The 20247-nt window shown below is 39.0% G+C and overlaps 1 protein-coding gene across 1 annotated transcript in view; it reads left to right on the top strand.

The window, feature by feature from the left end:
- Positions 1–20247, top strand: part of KCNQ1 (potassium voltage-gated channel, KQT-like subfamily, member 1) — a 368288-nt gene that overhangs the window by 251827 nt on the left and 96214 nt on the right. The window contains exons 13-15 of the mRNA XM_010563880.1: positions 6448–6542; positions 7224–7270; positions 8085–8146. Coding sequence (XP_010562182.1) covers positions 6448–6542; positions 7224–7270; positions 8085–8146 — 204 coding nt within the window. The remainder of the gene's footprint in view (positions 1–6447; positions 6543–7223; positions 7271–8084; positions 8147–20247) is intronic.

The raw sequence follows: 20247 nt of genomic DNA, 5'->3' as shown, positions 1-20247 counted from the left end.
AGACCTCCTTCCCAGTTTGTGAGATATCAGTTCTCTTTACTCCTCACTGACATATGTTTCCTGTGTGACACTTCACTTGCTGTGATATTGTGATACCGCAAGCATTTAACAGTAGCTAATTAACCTTTTTGCCTGGTCTGAATAAAAAATTCTGACTGCAAACTTTCTAAGAATGTGGTTTCTAAATCAATTTCATTAATCCAGTAAAAACACGTGTCAGTGGCCTTCAGCTTGATTTAAACCAGGTGAATATATAAGAAATATATTACTTTACTTAAAATTAATTAATAAGGGACAATCTCCAGAGAACAGGCTTCACAACTGAAAATGCAAGGAAAGAGAGCAGCTTAACCGCCCACATCATTTTCATATGTGACCTCACCACCACTGCTTAGAATAGACTAAAAAGCTTTCCCACTCTTAATCTAGCCCTCCCCCAAAAAGGGAGGGTGCCCTTTTCCCTTCAAATTTGAAGGGCACAAAGTTTAGGATCAAACAATGATGATGATGATGATGACTAACAGTCCAAGAGTTTCATTGTTTCTGTAAGGCGATGCTTGCTGCTACGTCAAAACCACGATTCTGACTTCCTCAGTGAAATTTAGAAGCACTGCCTGAATTCTTTAGCAATTTTCTATTTTGAATCTTTTTATTTTTACTAAAATTCATGAGCTAATTTATGGCTAAGGCTGCCTGAGCTTTTCAGAAATTTGTTTCAGTTATGTATAATGTATTCAGACTGTCACCATTGAGGCTGAAATCTCCCATGTCCAGGGTTTTCATCAGGAGAGCACTTTCAGAAAGTTTCTGCTAGCACATTTCCCCTGGTATTTTTATTAGACTAAAATTAAGAAAGGCACAATGTCTGGACTACTTGGAAATAATTTTTATAGTCATTTTATTGAGAAGCTTCTTAACACTTGCTGGCCAGCACTTGTAACTTGGCAAGGGACAGGGCCCATTCAGGTGATGTGTCCACTGCTGTTCTGTGAAAAACTGCCTAAAAGTGGCCAGTTCCATTAAACTTTAATTGATTCTCATTCTAAAACCTGATTGTGATCCTTTGCTCCATGGTAATTACTGAATCGTTGCTCTCATAAATTTAGATCATAAAATATTTGCCATGGTATTAACTAAACTGCTTAGAAACAAGATATCTACATGTAATATATCTACCTCCCAAGTGGTATTTGTCAAAAACAGATTTTGAAAATGCCTGAACGCTGCGTGCAACATTATCCACCTGGCAAATAAATGAAACTCCCCTGCGGCAGATGATTTGATAGAAGCTGAAAAAGCATTTGACTGAATAGAATGGGACTATTCAGTTCATACTTAAAACTTGTTTGTACTCGGTATCCTGGTTGCTAATCTGGCTTCTCAGTTGTACTCTCACTTTGGCATCTGCAAAAGACTTGGTCTTGGCCATCCACAAAATCCCTCAACAAGGTTGTCTCCCATCCTTCTTTAGCAGTCTTTCTTCTTCCCGAGCTATCAATGTTAGCTGTTACTAAAGAACTAAAGATGTCAGTTAGGCTGAAGTGAAATGTATCTCAAGTCACTCCTGTGCACAAGTGATACGCTGCTGTTTCTGTCAGAAGCAGAATCTCCCAATAGGAACGTATGGGGGATATCTGATACTTCTCCATAATTTCTGAATACAAGGTTATGACCGAGTTTAAAAATTTGGAGAGCACCAAAGGTACGGTTTTCAAAAGCACCTAAGTAACTTAATGCCCAACGTCACCTTGAAATTCAAGCCACAAGGTGCTTTTGAAAATCTCTCCTGTAATTAAGAGATAACTACTGCCATTATTCTTTCCTCAAAAGTATGTTGTAAATCTGCTTTGTTCTATTGTATGCACATAAAATAGTCATAAGAAATTAAAATGTTTAAACATGTGCCAAGTAATGACGATACAGTTTCTAATAACCAGTCCAATGCAATATCTGTTAAATAAATGTAAAGCATACGATGCATTTTTAAAATGTATCTTTCAGCATTTAAGAGGTCTGCATAGCTGTTTTCTGGTAGATATTTCCATTTTTTGTGTTTGCAAAATGTATCTTCCTAGAAGAAAATTAAGATTATTTTTTTTCTATAACTATTGAAAAAAAAAAACAAATTTCAGCTGAAGTTCATTGGACTACTCATGCTTAAAATTAGCTGCAACATAAGTAATTGCAAGGCCAGCATTTAAAAGGAGTGTTTTTTAGAGATGCCTCTGAAGATTTTTGGGGAGGGGAAGCGTAGGAAGAAGGAGAGGAAGAGGAAAATTTTGCAAAATAGGTCCCAGCATGAACCCAGCATGGTTCTTAAACTATACCAGCTGTTTGCAGGATACACCTGTATGCCTAAATTTGCCTAGATATATTTTTTTAAGAGCTCAGTTAATAACAGGGAGTGATGGCATCACAAGGACAAAAGTCAGTTAGAAATTAGAGCCTTCCTGTTTAAAAAAAAAAAATAAATAAAATAAATAAAGAGAAGCTGAACAGGGATACAAGGAGATTTCAAAGGATATGAAAAGCAATTTGTGAAGCATCATACTTCATCATCATTTCCTCTTTAAAAGAAGGGGAGAAATTTATGCTCTATTTTGAAGTCCAGGTTTGAATATAGTCCATGTGATGATGTCCATGTAAGAACCCAGCATAATATTATAAAGAATTAATACATTTTTAATGGATGTGTTTATGGTCTTGTAAAGTCTGTAGGACTGTTTCAAATTGTGTAGGCAAGATCATATTTTACTAGTAGTCAACACAAGTCCTGTGCATCAGCTAAGGTGAATGGCTCATGGTTAAGGAAGGATTCTGTAGATTATAGGGAAAGCAGTACTTGGAAATTAATGGTTTTCTAGGCTTTGTTAACCTCACCTACCAAAAATGAATTTCATACATTAGTTATAAATCAGATGTCTTTGTCACAGTCTAACCTTACAACTGAATTTCAGAAAGAAAATCACCATACTCAGTTATTCCATTAGCTGGGTTCATGAGTAAATAACCTTTCTCTTCCAGTTAGGAAAGTTTCTAAATATCTGAAGACTTACACACATGGATACAACTGTGATATCCAACACAGATCCAGTGACCAGGGATTCGATCTGATTTCCCATTGTCATTTTGAAATCTTTTTTGCTCTGTCCATGTAAGTTCTTCCTGTTGAGTAAATCAGTTTCCTTCTAAAATATGTTTTTAACTTGTGTTATGTTTTTCACCATGGCAAATACTCTATACATAGCATAAACTAAAAATACAGGTTGCAGTTCCACTGATGACGTGAGTAACTGTTGCCTGGTTTCTTACAATTTCACTGGAAAATCTTGCATTTATAGTCTTATAATTCATCATCTGATGTAATTCATTTGTCATGGTATGAATCATGAATTGTGTGTGTAATTTTTTCTAATCTCCATACTGGGCTGTACCAAACAATGTAGTTCAGTGTGTCCTGTGCTTCAAAGGATGTTCTACCCATTTTATTGGACTGTCAGTTGGTTACATTTCCCAGAAATTCCCAGTGCACAGATTCACCTCTCCCTTTCCCGGGTCTGCCTCCCTGCGTGTGCAGTTACTAGGGAACAGCAATGGCCAGTGGGGCACATTTAATATTTGGCATTGGCTTTTGTGCCTTTTATAAACTTTCGTATATGATGGGGGCAATTTTAACTCACTTAAGATTTTTTGCTGTGAGGATTGGTTAATTAGCAGAGAGACGAAAGTAAAGAAGAGAAGTTAAGGAAAGCTGTGGGTCTGGCTTCTACTTTTGTTTCTTCAAAACTCATCCAGTGCCTGCTGCAGGTGTTTTATCTTTTACAAAACTAACATGTTGTCAACTTCAAGAATATTTTCTCTTGAAAGACCAGCTTTCAATGTGATGTAATTACAGAATAATCAGTACTGACTATTAAATACCCTATCCTACTCAGAAATTAAGCTTCATTCATAAATTCTATTTACTCCAGGTTTTCAGTTCTTGTTTTAAAGAGAAAGAAGCAGCCCAGTAACTGAAAAACAGGCAGGAACATACCTACTCTTTTTACTGCCAGACACCTGCACCAGAGTATGAGGATGGCAGGAGAAAGTTCTGCATCTTTATTCTTACTGAACGGCTTTTCTGAACCTAGAGTTTTCAAGCTGATCTTGCAGATTTCTCTCTTGCTTATTTGTAGTACAAAAATAATCCAAGAATTCTTTTTTTTTTATATCATCCTGTTTACAGTACTAGTCCATTGAAAGACTTATGGGCTTATGCCATTGTTGAATCATATTTCTTTGTGGATGTTAGTTATGATTTATATGTGTGTGAGTGGTCAGGGTTCTTGGGAATTCTTGTGTGCTCTTTGGTTAGAGTGGAGCAATTCCCATTCCTGTTTAGCTTTCCACTAGGGAGTATCTCACATTCACCCGAGATTTGCAGTTGGCTTTGGGGAACCTGGCAGACTGAAATATAATTTGTTTGGTGAAGTGATTTTATTAAAGTAATGATTACTAAAATAATGATTCCTAAAATGTGGGAGCTACCTCCCAGGCAGGTGCAGGGGACTGCATGAAAGTGCCACAGCCTGGTTTTTATATTGTGTCCCGCTTTCCTTTGCCTTAAAAAAGAAGGTATTTGTGGCATGGAATTGAGGAAAACCTGCAGCATGTGAAATAAGGTTAAGCAGTGCAGAGACATCTCCTGCTTTTGAAGTAACAGGTGACAGAATATTTCTGAGACCTCAAATGGGATACAAATCTGGCGTGTTAGAAGCTACCACTGTAAACTCTTTTCCTTGTTCTCAAAAGATGTAAGAAAGGAAAAGCTGTAATTCAGTGTTACCAAGGTATTTTACCAAACCTTGAAAATTATCTACGGAGTATCTATAGAGAGAATAGTGAATGAGTCAGAAATATAGAATCATAGAATGGTTTGGGTTGGAAGGGACCTTTAAAGATCATCTAGTTCAACCCCCCTGCCATGGGCAGGGACATCTTCCAGTAGACCAGGTTGCTCAAAGCCCCATCCAGCCTGGCCTTGAACACTGCCAGGGATGGGGCATCCACAGCCTCTCTGGGCAACCTGTCCCAGTGCCTCACCACCCTCATTGTGAAGAACTTCTCCCTTATATCTAGTCTGAATAACCCTCTTTTAGTTTAAAACCATTATCCCTTGTCCTGTTGCTATGGGCCCTACTAAAAAGTCTGTCCCATCTTTCTTATAAACTCCATTTAAGTACTGGCAGGCTGCTGTAAGGTCTCCCTGGAGCCTTCTCTTCTTCCAGCTGAACAATCCCAACTCTCTCAGCCTGTCTTCATAGCAGAGGTGTTCCAGATCTCTCATCATCTTCGTGGCTCTCCTCTGGACCTAACAGGTCCATGTCTTTGTTGTGCTGAGGACCCCAGAGCTGGATGCAGTACTGCAGGTGGAGTCTCACCAGGGCCAAGTAGAGGGGCAGAATCACCTCCCTCGACCTGCTGGCATATCATTTATTGTTACTGTATTGCTTGACTGATTTGATTATCATCTTGGCGAAGAAGTTTTCTACCAAATTGTAAGTTCAGGTGTTACTGTTCAGTCTAATGTGTAAAGTTTACACCCGACTTTTCTCCTCTCCTCTCTCTCCTCTGTTGTGTTAGAACTTCATTGCTGCTTCTCATAGGTAGCTCTGGCACTGATTGGACTCTAATTCCTAGATGTAGGATTAAGATATGTTTAATTTGTCACTGCAGTTCAACAAGTTCATTCACTTGCTTTCCAGTTAGTCTTGGTGTTTATCGGTTAAATTACGGTCTTTATCGTTAATACTACACAAAAGTGGTTTTATTACTAACAGATCAAATTAAAGCTTTCCCATGTATGAAGTGCAAATTACAGACACAAGGCTTTCTCCCTCATCATTCCTTGCACCAATATTTCCCCAGTATTTCCCAGTAGATTTGAAAGCTCAGCCAGTCTTTCTGGAAGAGGAAATCAGCCATGCACTGTCAGCCAGGACTCTGCTTTAACCTTCCACATAATAAGAGCTGAACTGAAAACTCTAGCTGTCTTGCTGAACACTGAGAATAAGGGCTTGCACGTGTGAAAGACCTCTTTACTGTTCAGTAGCCAAGGAGTATGAACCTCATTTCCAGAAGAAACTAGAGTGACCACAAACTTCTGAGCAAAGTGCCAGATATACTTTTTTGGCCCCAAGTTCTTTTGGCCTCAAGTTCGGTGGATAATCTCTTGAAAGGCATGTAGACCTGCAGTAACAAAAAGGGGCATGGAATCAGACCTGTCATAATTATTCCACAAAAATGTACGAGCATGGCAACAATCAAAATATTTCAAATGTTTACCCAGTGTTTAAAGGTGTTAAAAGAACTTACTGTTTGCTCTTGAACAAAATCTACATTACCATAGACCATTCCTACATCCTTGTGGCTTAAAGGCATGTTTTTTGGGTTTTTATTTTACAGCAAGCTAGAAAGCCCTATGATGTCCGAGATGTTATTGAGCAGTATTCTCAGGGCCACCTCAACCTGATGGTGCGAATCAAGGAGTTACAGAGGAGGTATGTCAATGAAGTTTGGTGCCTGTATCCATAGACACCAGCAGAGGGAAGTTTGTAAATAAGTCGGTGATTGGGGCTGGGGATCAAAAACTGACAGGGTTACAGGTGCCATATTGGTAGGACTGTGCAAAGTTACGGAATGTAAAGTGGCATTCAAGTAAAGTTTTCACACAGGAAGGAAAAGGCAAAGAGCTTAAAACTCTGATGACTGGGACTTAGAATTTTCATTATACTTACATGTATTGCCTCAGTCCCTGCTAGCTGTGACTATACACTCTAGTCCCTGTATGTTAGGGGCTGTATCATACGTACAGAGTGAAATACTGTCGCCTGCTCTGGTAGAATTGCACTTAAGAGCAAACTAAGAGACAACAAATAAGCTGTGGAAGAACAATGAAAAGAGGAAACAATGCTGTTCATGTGGAAAAGTGATGGGCATGGTAAAACTTTACAGTGGTTAAAGAAGCTAAAGACTAATCTAAGTCTAATCCCATTTTGTTGTTATTTTTTTAATTTCAAGCTATTCTTAGCCCAAAGCAACTGCTTCACCTACAGTACAAACCAGAAGTATTTGAACTTCACTGTGGTTATTTGCAAAGAGGTGTCCCCGCTCCAGCTAGAGAAAGTGAAGATGCTGGTTCAGGCTGATAAAAACTAAAAATTATTCTTTTTGGTTTATAGGTTGGACCAATCCATAGGGAAGCCATCTCTTTTTATCTCCGTCTCAGGTAACTTAATATGAAGGATGTATCTAAAGTTAATCTGATGAAGATATAATTAATGGAAAATAGTTGTTAAAACACTTTTTATTTTGTTGCCAAATTTTTAAACAGTGCCAAACAGTTGTGATCTGAAGTTTAGGCATCGACAATAATATTTAGTCATCGATGCCTTTAAAATGGGGTTATTCTTATTTAGATATTTAAAAGCACCTACTTTCACTGAAGTTTTCAAAATGTTGCCTCTAATCTCTCTGTGACTCACCATATTTTCAATAAAATGGTGTGCTATGATTACAGAGTTCCCATGATATCAATAATACTCACACAGAGCTTTGATAGCTTTGAAAAGAGACTGAAAAAGGAGCACAAAGTACTAAGTTTGTTTGCGACAAGTCTGGCTAATGAAAACTCTCTGTTAATGTCATTTTCAAACTCATGTTTCTATGTAGTTTATAGGGGAAAAAAAGATAAAATGTTACCAAATACATTGTTCGTGTTGGCTGTAGAGTCTTGCATAGTGGCAGACTGTTTTTAAATGGCAATTAAAACATTAACTAAATTGGGAACAGTTTTGTTCTCCCAGGTTAAAGCATAAAACCAAGGTTGAAAATGCCTTAAATGTAAGGGCTATTAAAAGCCATGGCATGGGCTAATGCTATAAAAAGAAACAAAAAGCTGCTTTTAAGCAATAGAACTACCAGCCTGGCAAAGGTGTTCAGTTACACTGCGTTGGTGGGCTAGTTAAACACACCCTGTTGTGGCTTGCTGCTATTTTGTTATACCACCATATATTAATTTGAAAATGTTTCTTGTTCCACAGAAAAAAGCAAAGATCGAGGGAATAACACGGTTGGTGCCAGGCTGAACAGAGTGGAGGACAAGGTAAGCCTCATTTAGGCTGGCAGTGAATGAGGACATGGTCTGTGATCGAACAGTACTTGTTTCATAGGATGTGGGGAAAAATTCAGCTTAAAATAAAGTTGAATGCCTGGCTTTTCCAGGTGATGAAGCGTAATTTTTGTGGCAGATTGCATTTTTGGTTCTTCCTTGTCATTTGAATAGAATAAGAAAAAAAGCAAACTTTAATTGATTTTGGTCTCATTTGGGACTCACTTGGGATTTTGATTTTTAATTATAGATATTACACATGTCTCAGTGCTTTACTTCCTTCCTCCACAATAGATAAAAGGCTCTGTGCCTTTAATACCTCAGTATATTATGGTCCCTAAGATTTCCCTTTGATCATTGCTCTGTTGTTTATATAACTCCACCTACAATTCCTTAGAGAGAGTGATAGCAAACCTTGTTCTGTCCTGGTTTTCATTCCTTATGACAAATGGAGTTTCTCCTTTCAAGTGACGTGAAGCCAGAAAAAATCAGACTTGTTCTGTAATCTCAAATTAACAGTTAGGTGCTTTGTAACCCTTTATTTCAATGCTAGCTGTGCTTGAAAAATTAGATGACACGTAGAGGCTATGTCATTGTTAAAACATATAGGTTTGCCTATGTTCGTATTAAGGAAAGAAAGGGAGAGTTAAAAGAAATGGTTTGAATCCTTTACTGATCTCTTACAGTGATTTGGTGAGGCGGTGAAATAATTTCTTTAAGATTATTTCACTCATTTATCTAAATTGTTCATTTGGTATTAAGGAGTGAAAATTTTTCATGAGGAAAAAAGCTTTCAGAGTGTTTCTTTCACAACTGGAAGTATGTGATAACCTCATGAAGGATTTGTTCTGAAGAAATATCCAGCAAATATTCTGCAAACCAAAAGAGGTGTGACCAACACTTCCCAAAGGATGCAAACCGAGCTCCCCGGCCTGTATTGATTCACTTGTGACGTATCCGTTCCTTACACGTTTCTCCTTAAATACTTAAGGTAAACTTGAATGATAGTACTCGGGACTGTACTTCAATCTATGGGAAATAAATGGCATTTTAAAGGGAACAGGTGCTTTTCGGTATATTGGGCGACACACAGAAAGGGTGAAGTAGAAGATAGGAAGGTACAGTGCATTTTGCACAAAGAATCATCACTGTGCAGTGCTCGCTCAGATCCCTGGTTGGTAAGTGTCTTACATATGGAAGCCCCTTCCAGAAAGTTTGGATTACAGTTATTTATTTTCTCTCCGTAAAGTCAACTAGAAGTGTGGAACGCTAAAAAATGTCTTGTGACTTGTGACAAAGAGCAATGACTTTTCAGTTTGGACAAATAATTCTCAAGTGACAGCAAAAATAGTTTCTCAGTGCTATTTGTAAAATCTCCAACGAGCCTGGGAAAGCTTTGGTGTTGTATTGGCTCAGAGATAAGCTGTTTTGGGGTTATTCATTACTCTTTTTTACATCCTTACAAATAAGTACACCGTGAATTTATAGTGACTGTTGTTTTGTGTCTTGTAATGGGACTATAAAACACTCCCTGTTTAATTTTAGTATAGCCGGGTTAAATTTTAGCTTTGTTTTAAGTAACAGACCCTTCTTTCTTTGCAGTTGCATGAGGTCATCTGTGGTTTCAGAGTTGTATGTTATCTGCCCTATACAGCTAGTCCTATCTGCAGGAATTTTATCTGAAAGTAGCTGAAAGGCTAAAAATAGAGAATTTCAGTTGGACTCGGCAAACGGTGGTATACATGACAACACACCGGCAATGCTGAAATCACATTTTTGCTGCAGCTGCAGATGGTGGCCAAAGCTATTTTGGGGGTATTTTTGCTCTCCAAGCTAGGCCTTCCCTTTCCCATAAAGGACATGGTATGCTTTCAACATACAACTAAATCCTTCCTGAGCTGAGCACTATATAAAGGGTATCTCTATCAGCTGGTTTTTAAGGTGACTACATATTTTAAACAGTTGCATCCCATTTGGTTTGTGAATTAGTTTTGAATCTTGGACTTCTGAAGGAGAGATTTTCAAGGGTGCAGGCTACTGTTAGCATCTAACCACCCTTTGTGCATTTGAAAAATCTCCTTTAAATCATTTTAAAATGAGCTGTAGCCTTCAAAAATTATGTGGAAACTCCTGCTACAGCAAGAAATTACGTGGTACTTCCCATGCTACAGGAATAAGCAGAGTTCTTCTATTAGATCTTTCTCAATGATCATTAGTATGGTCCTTGCAGCAGAAGGCTGGCATACAGTTGTCAGGAAGTCTGTGTTAAAGCAGAAAGAGAAGAAACCCTGAACTTTGATTTTCTGAACTTTTGGGTGCTTCTGCTTTTGAATGTCTGCTGTCAGCACAGGGTCTGCTACTTGCGCATCACAGAGGTGGAATCCAATTTTAGGTATATTCCTATAGGCTTTTGTGGAGGTGGATTTTAGCTCAAGAAGCGTTTACAAATAAAGATCATTCTGTCTTCAACAGTATTTAGTTGTGTTTCTGGGACGTCATGTCACTCTTGCAAAGCTTCTGTACTTGTGGCACAAGCAAACAGGCTCAAGAGGCATATGTATGGCTGGCAGTACAGAGGGGATGGCACATGAAAGGGGTATTTTAAAAATAAAATGCTGAGAGTCAAACAGCAGTGTATTGGCAGGAATTATGATACTTTATGGCACAAATCTGAATTTCCAAGTATTGAAATCAGCAAAAGAATCGTGCTTTCTTCTTTCAAATTTAGGAACATGTTCTTTTGAGGGAGACAGTCCTGTAGAGTCTGTTCATCTTGTGCACTGAGTGAAACTTTGACCTGGTAATTCATGCAGTTTGTGATGATGTAACTAAAGATTGTTTCCTAATATGCAAAACCAGAGGGATGATTCAGGCTTGCAGGAACCTTCCTGAAGATTCCTTCCCATAGAATTTTGTCATTTTGGCAAGCAACCGAAAAGGTGGTTTTGTAAATGTAACGAGAAACTGCACAACCTGATAGGCCTTCGTGTAAAGAAATCACAATCCAACATGTAACCGCAGCATATTTGGACTTTGCCATTGTTCTCTGTTGCTAATAAAGCTGAGGGTAGCAAATGCTATGTTCTCCTAAAGGTGTATTGCCATGGCTGAGTGCAGGCAATTGCAGCACCCGCCGTGCCCACACCCCGATCTGTCGGGACACCGGCCAGCTTTGGTCCAAAAGACATGTAACTGCACTAGTGCAGTGCCCAGACCGAGCTCATAAACCCCGCTAAGCAGCAATGGTCCAAGCGTGTGCATGCAGATACGCTGATCCGGTCCCTCCAGAGAATGCTGTTGAGCAGGATTACAGCAGCAAATCAGTGTATTTGCGGTGACCAGCCTTCTCTCTTTTTATCCTGAAACATCTGTGAATGACTATTCAGCCTACCCTCAAGAAACCTGAGGCTGGCTTGCTACCAAAATCAAAATCAAAAACAGTTTTTCCAGATAGGCCCAGCTGTGTGCGTGCAGCGCTGTTAATCCTCACGCAGACAGCCCTGCGTGCCAGTGGTTTAATTCTGGGTGTGCCCAGCAGCTCCAGCCAGGAACGAGCCCACAATGCGCTCAAGAACTTCTGTGTGCTACATCTCCTTTTTTCTTTTCGCTGCTTTAATTTTAGCTTGGCTAGAAATTACTGTAATGCTAACTTTTTAGAATAAATTAACATGTTCTTTTTTCAACCCTTTGCTGACCATTAATTTAGATGTAACAGGCGCAGCTTGCACTTTTCAGGTAATCAGATGGGATTGTTGCTTGGCTGCCCTAAGATAATTCAGTCTTAAATATGGGCACTGCACAAAATCAGCTAGAATATATAGTGAGGGCTAAAACTGGCAGTCCCTGGACTCTCGACAGGCTGTTGTGCCTCCGCACCAGGCTGCCCCAGGTGTCAGTAGGTCCTGCCTGCGGACCTCCCAGAGTAGAATAACAGAACCCGGATTTACAAAAAACATTTTAAAAGCCATTCTGAGCAGTGGATATTACGCTCTATTCTCTGTTAAGTTGTTTTAAAAATAGGACTTAACCTTCTGCAATGATTTGGACACTTCAAAATTTGCCTTTTAAGAATAGTTATAGCAATCCAAAGCAATTTTCTGGGTGTCCCTTCTATATACTCAGAACTATTCCTGTATCTGACAATAAGTACAGCATTAATATCAGTATTGCCGAGGTCACAAGTAAAAACTTGTAATAGTCTTTTTCAGTTATATGGAACATTAGGGGTAATGCTATCTACTGCTAAATTTTAAGTTGTAGAGATTTAAACGGAGATTTCTGTTTATACAAAAGGTATGTAGTCATGAGATGTGACACCTTTTAATGTGAATCCAACAGTTCTACAAGACAATATTCATTCCAAGCATGTGCACATTTTGCAAGCTTACAGCTGAAAATGTGAACCCTTGTATTCTGACTAGTACTAAGCCAAAGAGCAACATGCAGAGCTTCAAACATGCAGTGCAGCACCAAACAGAGAATCATTTCCCTTTTTCAGATTTACTTTAACAGCAGATAGCACCACTTTTAAAATCAATTAAAAAGAAATCTAACATGTGAAAACATCTACGCTAAAATAGATGCTACTGGGCTGCTTGAGTTGCCTACTGTAAATCTGAACTGGTCTTGGAAATCAAAACTGAAAGGAAGTTCTCTTTTTTGCACAGTTCTTTTGAGTTCTGGTTAGGTGGTTTTCTGTCTTCCACCTACAATGTCTTTGATTGTTGAATGTATAGATCCCATGTTCAGTAAAACTGTCAGGACATGATATATATTTGATACATTTTTCACTGCGAGTGCCGAGTATGGAACTTTTAAAGGGAAGTAAGTTCTTTATTTGAGGTGGCTTTCAAAAAGTGGTGGAGACCTGCACATTACAACACGGTATGACATTTTCTTCTGGCTAAATAATTTTCTGCAATTTTTTCACTGGAGCATTGATTCTATCCATACCTGTGTTAGAAACCAGTTTGGCTGGAACCCTGTTAAACGCAGTCCAGATGAACAGAATGACCATTGATAATTCTAGGTCCAGTTTCTGATTTTACTCTTGCTCTTTCCTGCTCTTGCTTTCTAATTAACTGATAGTTCCCCATTGTAAAAGGTTTCATATCTAACTTATTTCTCTTGTTGATTTCTCAAAAGTATATGAACTTGAGTTATATATTGCAGAGGAATTTCACTGTAATGTTAAATTTGCTATTTTTTTGTATCTCAAGGTAAATAGTAATCATGCCATTTCTAATAATGAACTCCCAGCCCATCCAACGCAGAAAGGTTTAGGACGTGCTCCAGAGCCTGTTAAAGGTTGTAGGAGTCTCTCCTTTGACCTGGCAGGCTGTGAAGCAGGCCTTCTAATCAAAACATAAGGTAGCCTTGATGAGCCGACATTTCAGTCGTCCTTCATCAGGGTAGCATTAAGCTTTATCAAAGTTGTATGCCTTTGAGAGGATTTTTTCCTTTGGTTGTTGTGATACACTTTTGCTCAGTAACAGGGATGTGTTACTTACATGACAGCATTTCTGTCATAAATTGAAATATAGATCTGTACATATACGTCTCATTATTGGATGCTCCATATTTACACTCCGAAGAGCATACATGAGGTAGTTTAACTTTTTACTTAGAAAAGTATTATCTCATCTACCTCTTCTGGGTTCACAAATACGAGGTTTCTTGTTGACAGCTTGTTCACCTAAAAGAATTCTACCTGTGTGGCCAGTCTTCCAATTTTATGTGAAATATCTGCATTATCTAACATAGGATCAAACCTTGGTGGGGGCTTTTGTCTGTTTTTAATGACATTCTGTAGCCTGTGGGAACAGTTACCGTGCTTCCGGTGTAACAGAGCAATTAGTGCAAACTTCAAAAAAGGCCTTGACTGACGATGGCCTTCTTGCACATCAGTATGCGATGGACAGGGACATTTTGGCTTTATTTTTAATTGAATAATGATGCTGAAAACTTGATAGTAAAAGACTGACAAACAGCCATCTGACTTTCTGGTCAGTGCTGGAAAGCATGGTTAGAGCCACGAGTCATCGATTGGAAGAGATGGCTTCAGAAAGTGTCCAGCACGGGAATACCCTGCACTTTGCAGGCTGAACATGCGCTAGGCAGTTCAGGTGTTGAATACTGGCAGCTTCTGCAATAGGTGTGTGAGGATTTGCCTTCCTGATGCCTAGAAAGAGAATTAAAAACTGTCGTTTGGATGGAAATTGTAAAAGATATTTGAAATCAATAAAAATCAAAAGAACCACTGCCAAGCAGTTCCTCATCTTGTATGTAGTTCTTGCAATAATGGAGAAGTAATAACCTGCGGGATGTGGAGGAATATTAAGAGGCATATGGAAGATTAAGTACCCCTATTAATTCAACCCTTAGTCTTTTCCCAGATGCTGAAGTACAAGCATACGGAAGCAATTTTGGTGCTGAACTTCGTGATGGAGGATGCCCATTTTCTCTAAATTGGACTACAGCTAAGCACATCCTTCATCAGTCTAGGTGATTAGGCAGCCTTACAATTTTACTAGCTTTTCTCTCACCGATCTGATAATATTTCAGTCGGTAAACAACAAAAACCTGCAGATTTCAATTTCCAGTATCCTATGCTTCCCATCTCCCCGGCTACAGTAAAATAAAATTATCAAGCCTACGTGGTAAAAATGAAAACAAAAAATAATTACTTGTAGGATTCACTGCTGCCAGAAGCTTTGGTAGCCAGAATAGAAACAAACTGAGAGAGAGATTAGGCAAAGTCATGGGGAAGGGCTCGCTTGAGGATTATTAAACAGGATGTCTGTATGTAAACTCTAGTTTAGCAAGTACCTTAAACAGTAGTCAGTGATGAGTTGGTAAAAAAAAGGAAAAGCATGATTTTATCTATATGTACTTTCTTAAACTCTTTTTTTAAGACTCTGCTACAAGCTTTGCACCAGAAACAGGATAACTGGGGCAGATAAACTTTAGTTTTGTTCAGTATAGCTCTTTTTATGCTAGGTTGTTATACACAGCTGCTTGCTACTGGATTTGGTCACCCATACAGCTGAATGTCACTGTAGGGTGTCTTAGACCTGATCTGCTCATGAAGGCCATGTAAGCAGACCCCTGTGCCTGTCTAGAGGATGTTCACGTGAGTTTTTGCAGCACCATACCTTGAAGACTCTAAGGTCTTTGGAATAGCCTTCACGTGCATCCATTTGTTAGCGCTGATTTTATCTGTTTGAAGATCATTAGATCCTACCACAACACAAATGAAAAACAATCGATTTTTGCATTAATTTTGAAATTGTTTAATATATACAGTGTTAAGCACTATCTATAACCTGTAGGATGTTATCCAGGTGCAGTAGCTTAGATATATTACAGACCTAGCCTACAGAGCAGTGTTATAAGCTATCATGATGTTTTGTGGTCTGTTTCTGAAGTGTCAATTCTTGGATCAGAGGTAATGTGATTATATAAAAAAAACCAAATCAAGCATTGAGTATAAATAGCCTCAGATGGTGAGGATACTGCAGCTCATTAGCTTATTTGCAGGAAACGAGAGTATACACTTTCTCAATGCTGTAAAATAGTTAAGCAAGACAATATATTATCTTTAATCTAGAGTAGAGTGACTGAAGGTAGTTCAAGCTAGCACACAGTTGCTGTGCTAGTATTCAAAAGCAATGACTAATTAAGCTCTGGTTATTCAGTCACATGCAGTCATCTGTGATACTCCTCTACATATTTTATGAAAAATAAAAAGGCAAAAGTGAAAAACTTCTAAAGAGAAGACTTCCTGTTTAAGTGAGCTGCTAGAGATTTTACCCCAAATTTCTAGCGCTTCTGGATGCAGACAGTAGTTGGGAAGCATGATGTTGAAGGCAGAGTGTAAACCTTTACAAATACAAAGTGGTACACATATATATATATAATTTTTTTTAATCTCATTGATTTCTTCCCTGTTTGGGATCTGATTAATGACTTTTGAATTCTTAACACTGGCAATGGCTGCGTGCTTGTGATCTGCATAGCTGCCTACTTGCTTATTAAGAGCAGAAATCCCAGAGGAATTTTAGATAACATGTAATATACCCCATAAAATCTAGGAATTTGGGAGGGGGAAATGGAGGAACGAAATAATGCATTACCAGCTGATAATCTTTTAAACAATCTTCAGATTAGTTGCTGGTTTGGGAATCAGCTGTTTGTGTTTATATTTGAGTAGGTATACAGGTGGATGTAAGGTCTGCAAATTGAGATGACTCGATCTTTTACTAAACCACGTAAGGCCTGTTTTGTCTGGCATTCAAAGATAAACCCAAGCGACATTTGAAATGTAGCCTCCATCATTCTTGTGTATAGACTGTTTATGTTTGATGTGGAATGGAAATGCGTGGTGAATATGCAGAGAGAGAATGTGGAACAGTTGTATGGACTAAATACCCTGTAGAGCAGATCAGAGAAACAGGATTTAAGTGAACAACACGTGTGCACAGCATGCTACACAGAAGACTTTTATCTGTCTGCCTTATAGGTTAAAGAAATGACCATAAGATCATCTCTGCATTTTATTTTTGTGTGTGTGTGTTGCGGATGAATGACAAAAAAACATTCTAACATAAATGGCAAATTTTGGTTTTGATATGCCAGGATGAACCTTTACTGAAGTTAGATGCATCAAAGTTGAAATTGTTCCTTGTCAAAGACCTGTTTTTAGAGTGATCTCGCTGGAATGAAAATATTTTTATTTTCATTTGCAGTTGAGTATCAGGGAGGAAAAGTGCATGGAGTTGAAAGGACTCTATTCAGGCTGCAGTCTTTTCAGGTTGGAATCTATTCAGCTCTTGGAAAAGATTCAGAGTAAAGGAAGGTATACTCCCTTTCTTACGCAAAGTCCATACCTTCTGTCACCCTATCTGCTCCCCCCACCCCTCCCCAAATAAAAATTGCAAACCAGAAATGATCCAGTGCTGCTTAGATTGCAGGAGAGAAATAGGAGAAGGGGCCTTTGCTGTCTAACTCCTGCTTAGAGCTATAGGAGTCAGAGGGAAGATAAGAAGAAAAATAGGCAGTCAATAAAAGTAGAATATGAACCCCGGGTTCAAAGTATACCTACCCCTCTTAGAGCTCAGGAAACCAAGATGGCAAATACAGTTTCCTCAAATCCTTCTCTGTTCCTACATCCTACCCGCTGGGGTTGTGACAAAAACACAATTCATCTTTCAATAAGAGAATCGAGATTTGCATTACTTCTATAAAAATCTAGAAATATGACTACGATGACTTTTTACACATCTTTAAAGTATCCCACTGTTTCAGCAGTTAGCACAGGGCTGTGAACCCGTGTCACAGGTTCTTTTTCTATCCCCAAGTAACTGATGCTACACTTGGTAGCTCCAGCGATCCGCCAGCAGCCCAACGTGGCAAAGCGTGATTGCCCTTGTATGCCATAGGCACAATAGTCTGATGAGCTGCCTCCCTTTAGGATGGACCTTTGTTGTGGTAGCTTCGTTATGTTCATCAAAGCAGAAGAGCTCCTGCTCTGACAGATTAAACACAAAAAATAGAAAAAGGAAGGGAAAAAGAAAATATTGTTTCCCTCTTTTACAGCTAAGGTGCGGCGGGTGATTTGTCCAAGGTATCACAGTGGCACCTGTGGCACAGCCAGGAATTTAACTTAAGCCGTGTCTGGGACTTAACCACAAATCAGCATTCCTTTTTATTATTGTGTTTAAAAGCCCCTCTAGTTTTGAATAGTTATATTGGCCAGTGCAGTGTTCAACATAGTCATAGCCCATTAATACTAAAACCATCCAGTACTTGAGAACAGCATATATAAACACATAAACCACACCAACCCAGCCAATATAAATGCACTGGGACTATTTTAGACACTGGATTTTAAATCATCTAGAAGTTAATCTACTAACATTTTGTAGCCCAGGAGCCTAGGGGTGGAGAGGACTGAACATACTTACATGACACAAACTGTCCTACGTATAGATAATTATGCATGTAATATTTAAAGCTAAAGAAGTAATATTAAATGCTATATTTGCAGTCAAGCAGAGAGAAATATTCAAGTGAGTTAAAATATTCATGTAAGTTTCTATTATAAAAGTCTTGGATCCAACATTGCTCGCCATTGACCCTTCTGTGACATCTGTTAATCTTGGGTTTATTTCAATTTCTTTCTGTCTCTCTTTTTTAAACAGATGACTCCACTTAAATCAACACTTGGTTTCCATTAGACAGATAGAAGGTGATTCACTTAGTAACATATGCATCTTTATCTAGTTAAGTCCTAATAGCCTTAATATATCAAGGAAGCTGGTGTGATTAACAGCACTAAAGGCTTTGTCAGACACTTCACCTAATAAATACTGCCCTTTGTCCAGCCATAGAAAAAGAGTGAATAAATACATTGTGTTGCCAAACTGAAAATGCGTAGGGCCTTATAAATATTCTAAAACTATCCCTATAAAAAAATATATGTTGACAATAGAAGTTACATCTACATATATGTCTGTGTTTGTACAAGTCTACCAATCCAAGTGTGCGTTGGCTCTTTGCCCTGCCTGGGCTGTCCTTTTTCTGTTATATCATTTCATGATGGAGCCACCATTCGTGTGTGATTTTTCCTCCTGTTCACTTGAGCTTTGTGCAGATTCTTTGATGGTTCTTTGTCTCTGCTTGTCATAGCTTATCTGTCCCAGGGTAGTTCGATATGTGAGTATTAGTTGTGCCACTCTAGTTAATGTTGGCAACAAAGACATCTGACTTGGCTTGATTATCATGTATGATAATCCCACCAAATGTGGCAGTCAAAACAAAAACCCCAAGAGTAAAATATATTCAAAATGTCAGCTTGAATGGAGATGGGGATCCTTGCTTCATCATAGCTGAAGTTTTCTGGAAACATTCCAGTTGTGCCACCAGTGTCTGTGATTGCATGCTGTGGTCCTCAGGGTACTGAAGGAAGCCTTTATTCTGCTACTCCCAAGTTTCTAGAGAGTTTCAGCTGGAGGAGTTTTACAGGAGAACACCTTAGAAAGGAAATAGGCAGGGATAATTTTTGCTACTTCTCAAAAAGAGACTGGCTGAGCCATAATCATGGATCCTCTCCCTCTGTGTTTGCTTCATGTTACATGAGGGAGTTTTGGCCGAGCTTTGAGGTCAACTAATCAGTCCCACAGAGATGTTGCCATAAGCTCTCAGCAGAATTTTGGTGGCAGAAGTGACTGGGGAGGAACACAATGCCTTTTCACTGATGCAAAGGAGCAGTGGTTTCTGCTATAGCACAAACTTCATGCTCTTCCATCTAAGACGGCGCACTGTAGACACGCTGGCCCGGGGCCCAGAGATCCGTCTAGCAGCATTTGGGTGGCACTGCAGCCGCGCATGGCTGGTTAGCTTGGGCATGATGCTTTGCAAAGGTCCAGCTGTTTCTGGTTTTGGCACGGGTTCAGCTATCTTTGCAGCACGCTTTTGATTGTGGCCGACTTGACACAATGCTCACAATGAATGGGTCGTTCACAGGCAGCTCCGAGACAGCAGTTGACAAAGCTGGTTTTGAATCCGAGCCCTCTGAATCTCTGTTCAGAGGAATTTCTGAATCTCATGGCAGCTAGAAAAAAAGGCAGTGGAAAGTCATTTCCTTTGCATAGAGAAAGGGGAGGAGGAGGAGGACCAGTTAATGGTGCTACACTTGAGAATGAAAAGGGCAGTGATTCCTACAAACAAGGTCACCTTCATTTTGTTTTCTGTGCACTGGCTGTACAATTTCAGTGAAAAATCAATTACAAATCATCATACCAGACCTGAAACGGAATGAGAACTTTTTTTTTTTTGTTGGTTTGGAGTGGATTTTTGGTTATGACTAGTTGTGGTAAATTCAGAGAGCCCAATTTGATGTATATTCTTTTGTGCCAAGTCCAAACAAATAGTTTCCATTTTTTCTCCTGTCCCTTTGATATTTATTATCAGTGAACAACACAGGCCAGCTGTCATTCAGTCCCAAGATGGCTGCTGTAATAAAAACCTGACCAAGCACAGTGCACATGCATAGCAGTTCTTCACGAATGCTTCACTGATTTTGATGACTACAG

The sequence above is a fragment of the Haliaeetus leucocephalus genome, unplaced genomic scaffold (assembly GCF_000737465.1).
Source record: "Haliaeetus leucocephalus isolate CR32 unplaced genomic scaffold, Haliaeetus_leucocephalus-4.0 Scaffold173, whole genome shotgun sequence".
NCBI lineage: Eukaryota > Metazoa > Chordata > Aves > Accipitriformes > Accipitridae > Haliaeetus > Haliaeetus leucocephalus.
This window is presented reverse-complemented; position numbering and strand designations above follow the sequence as displayed.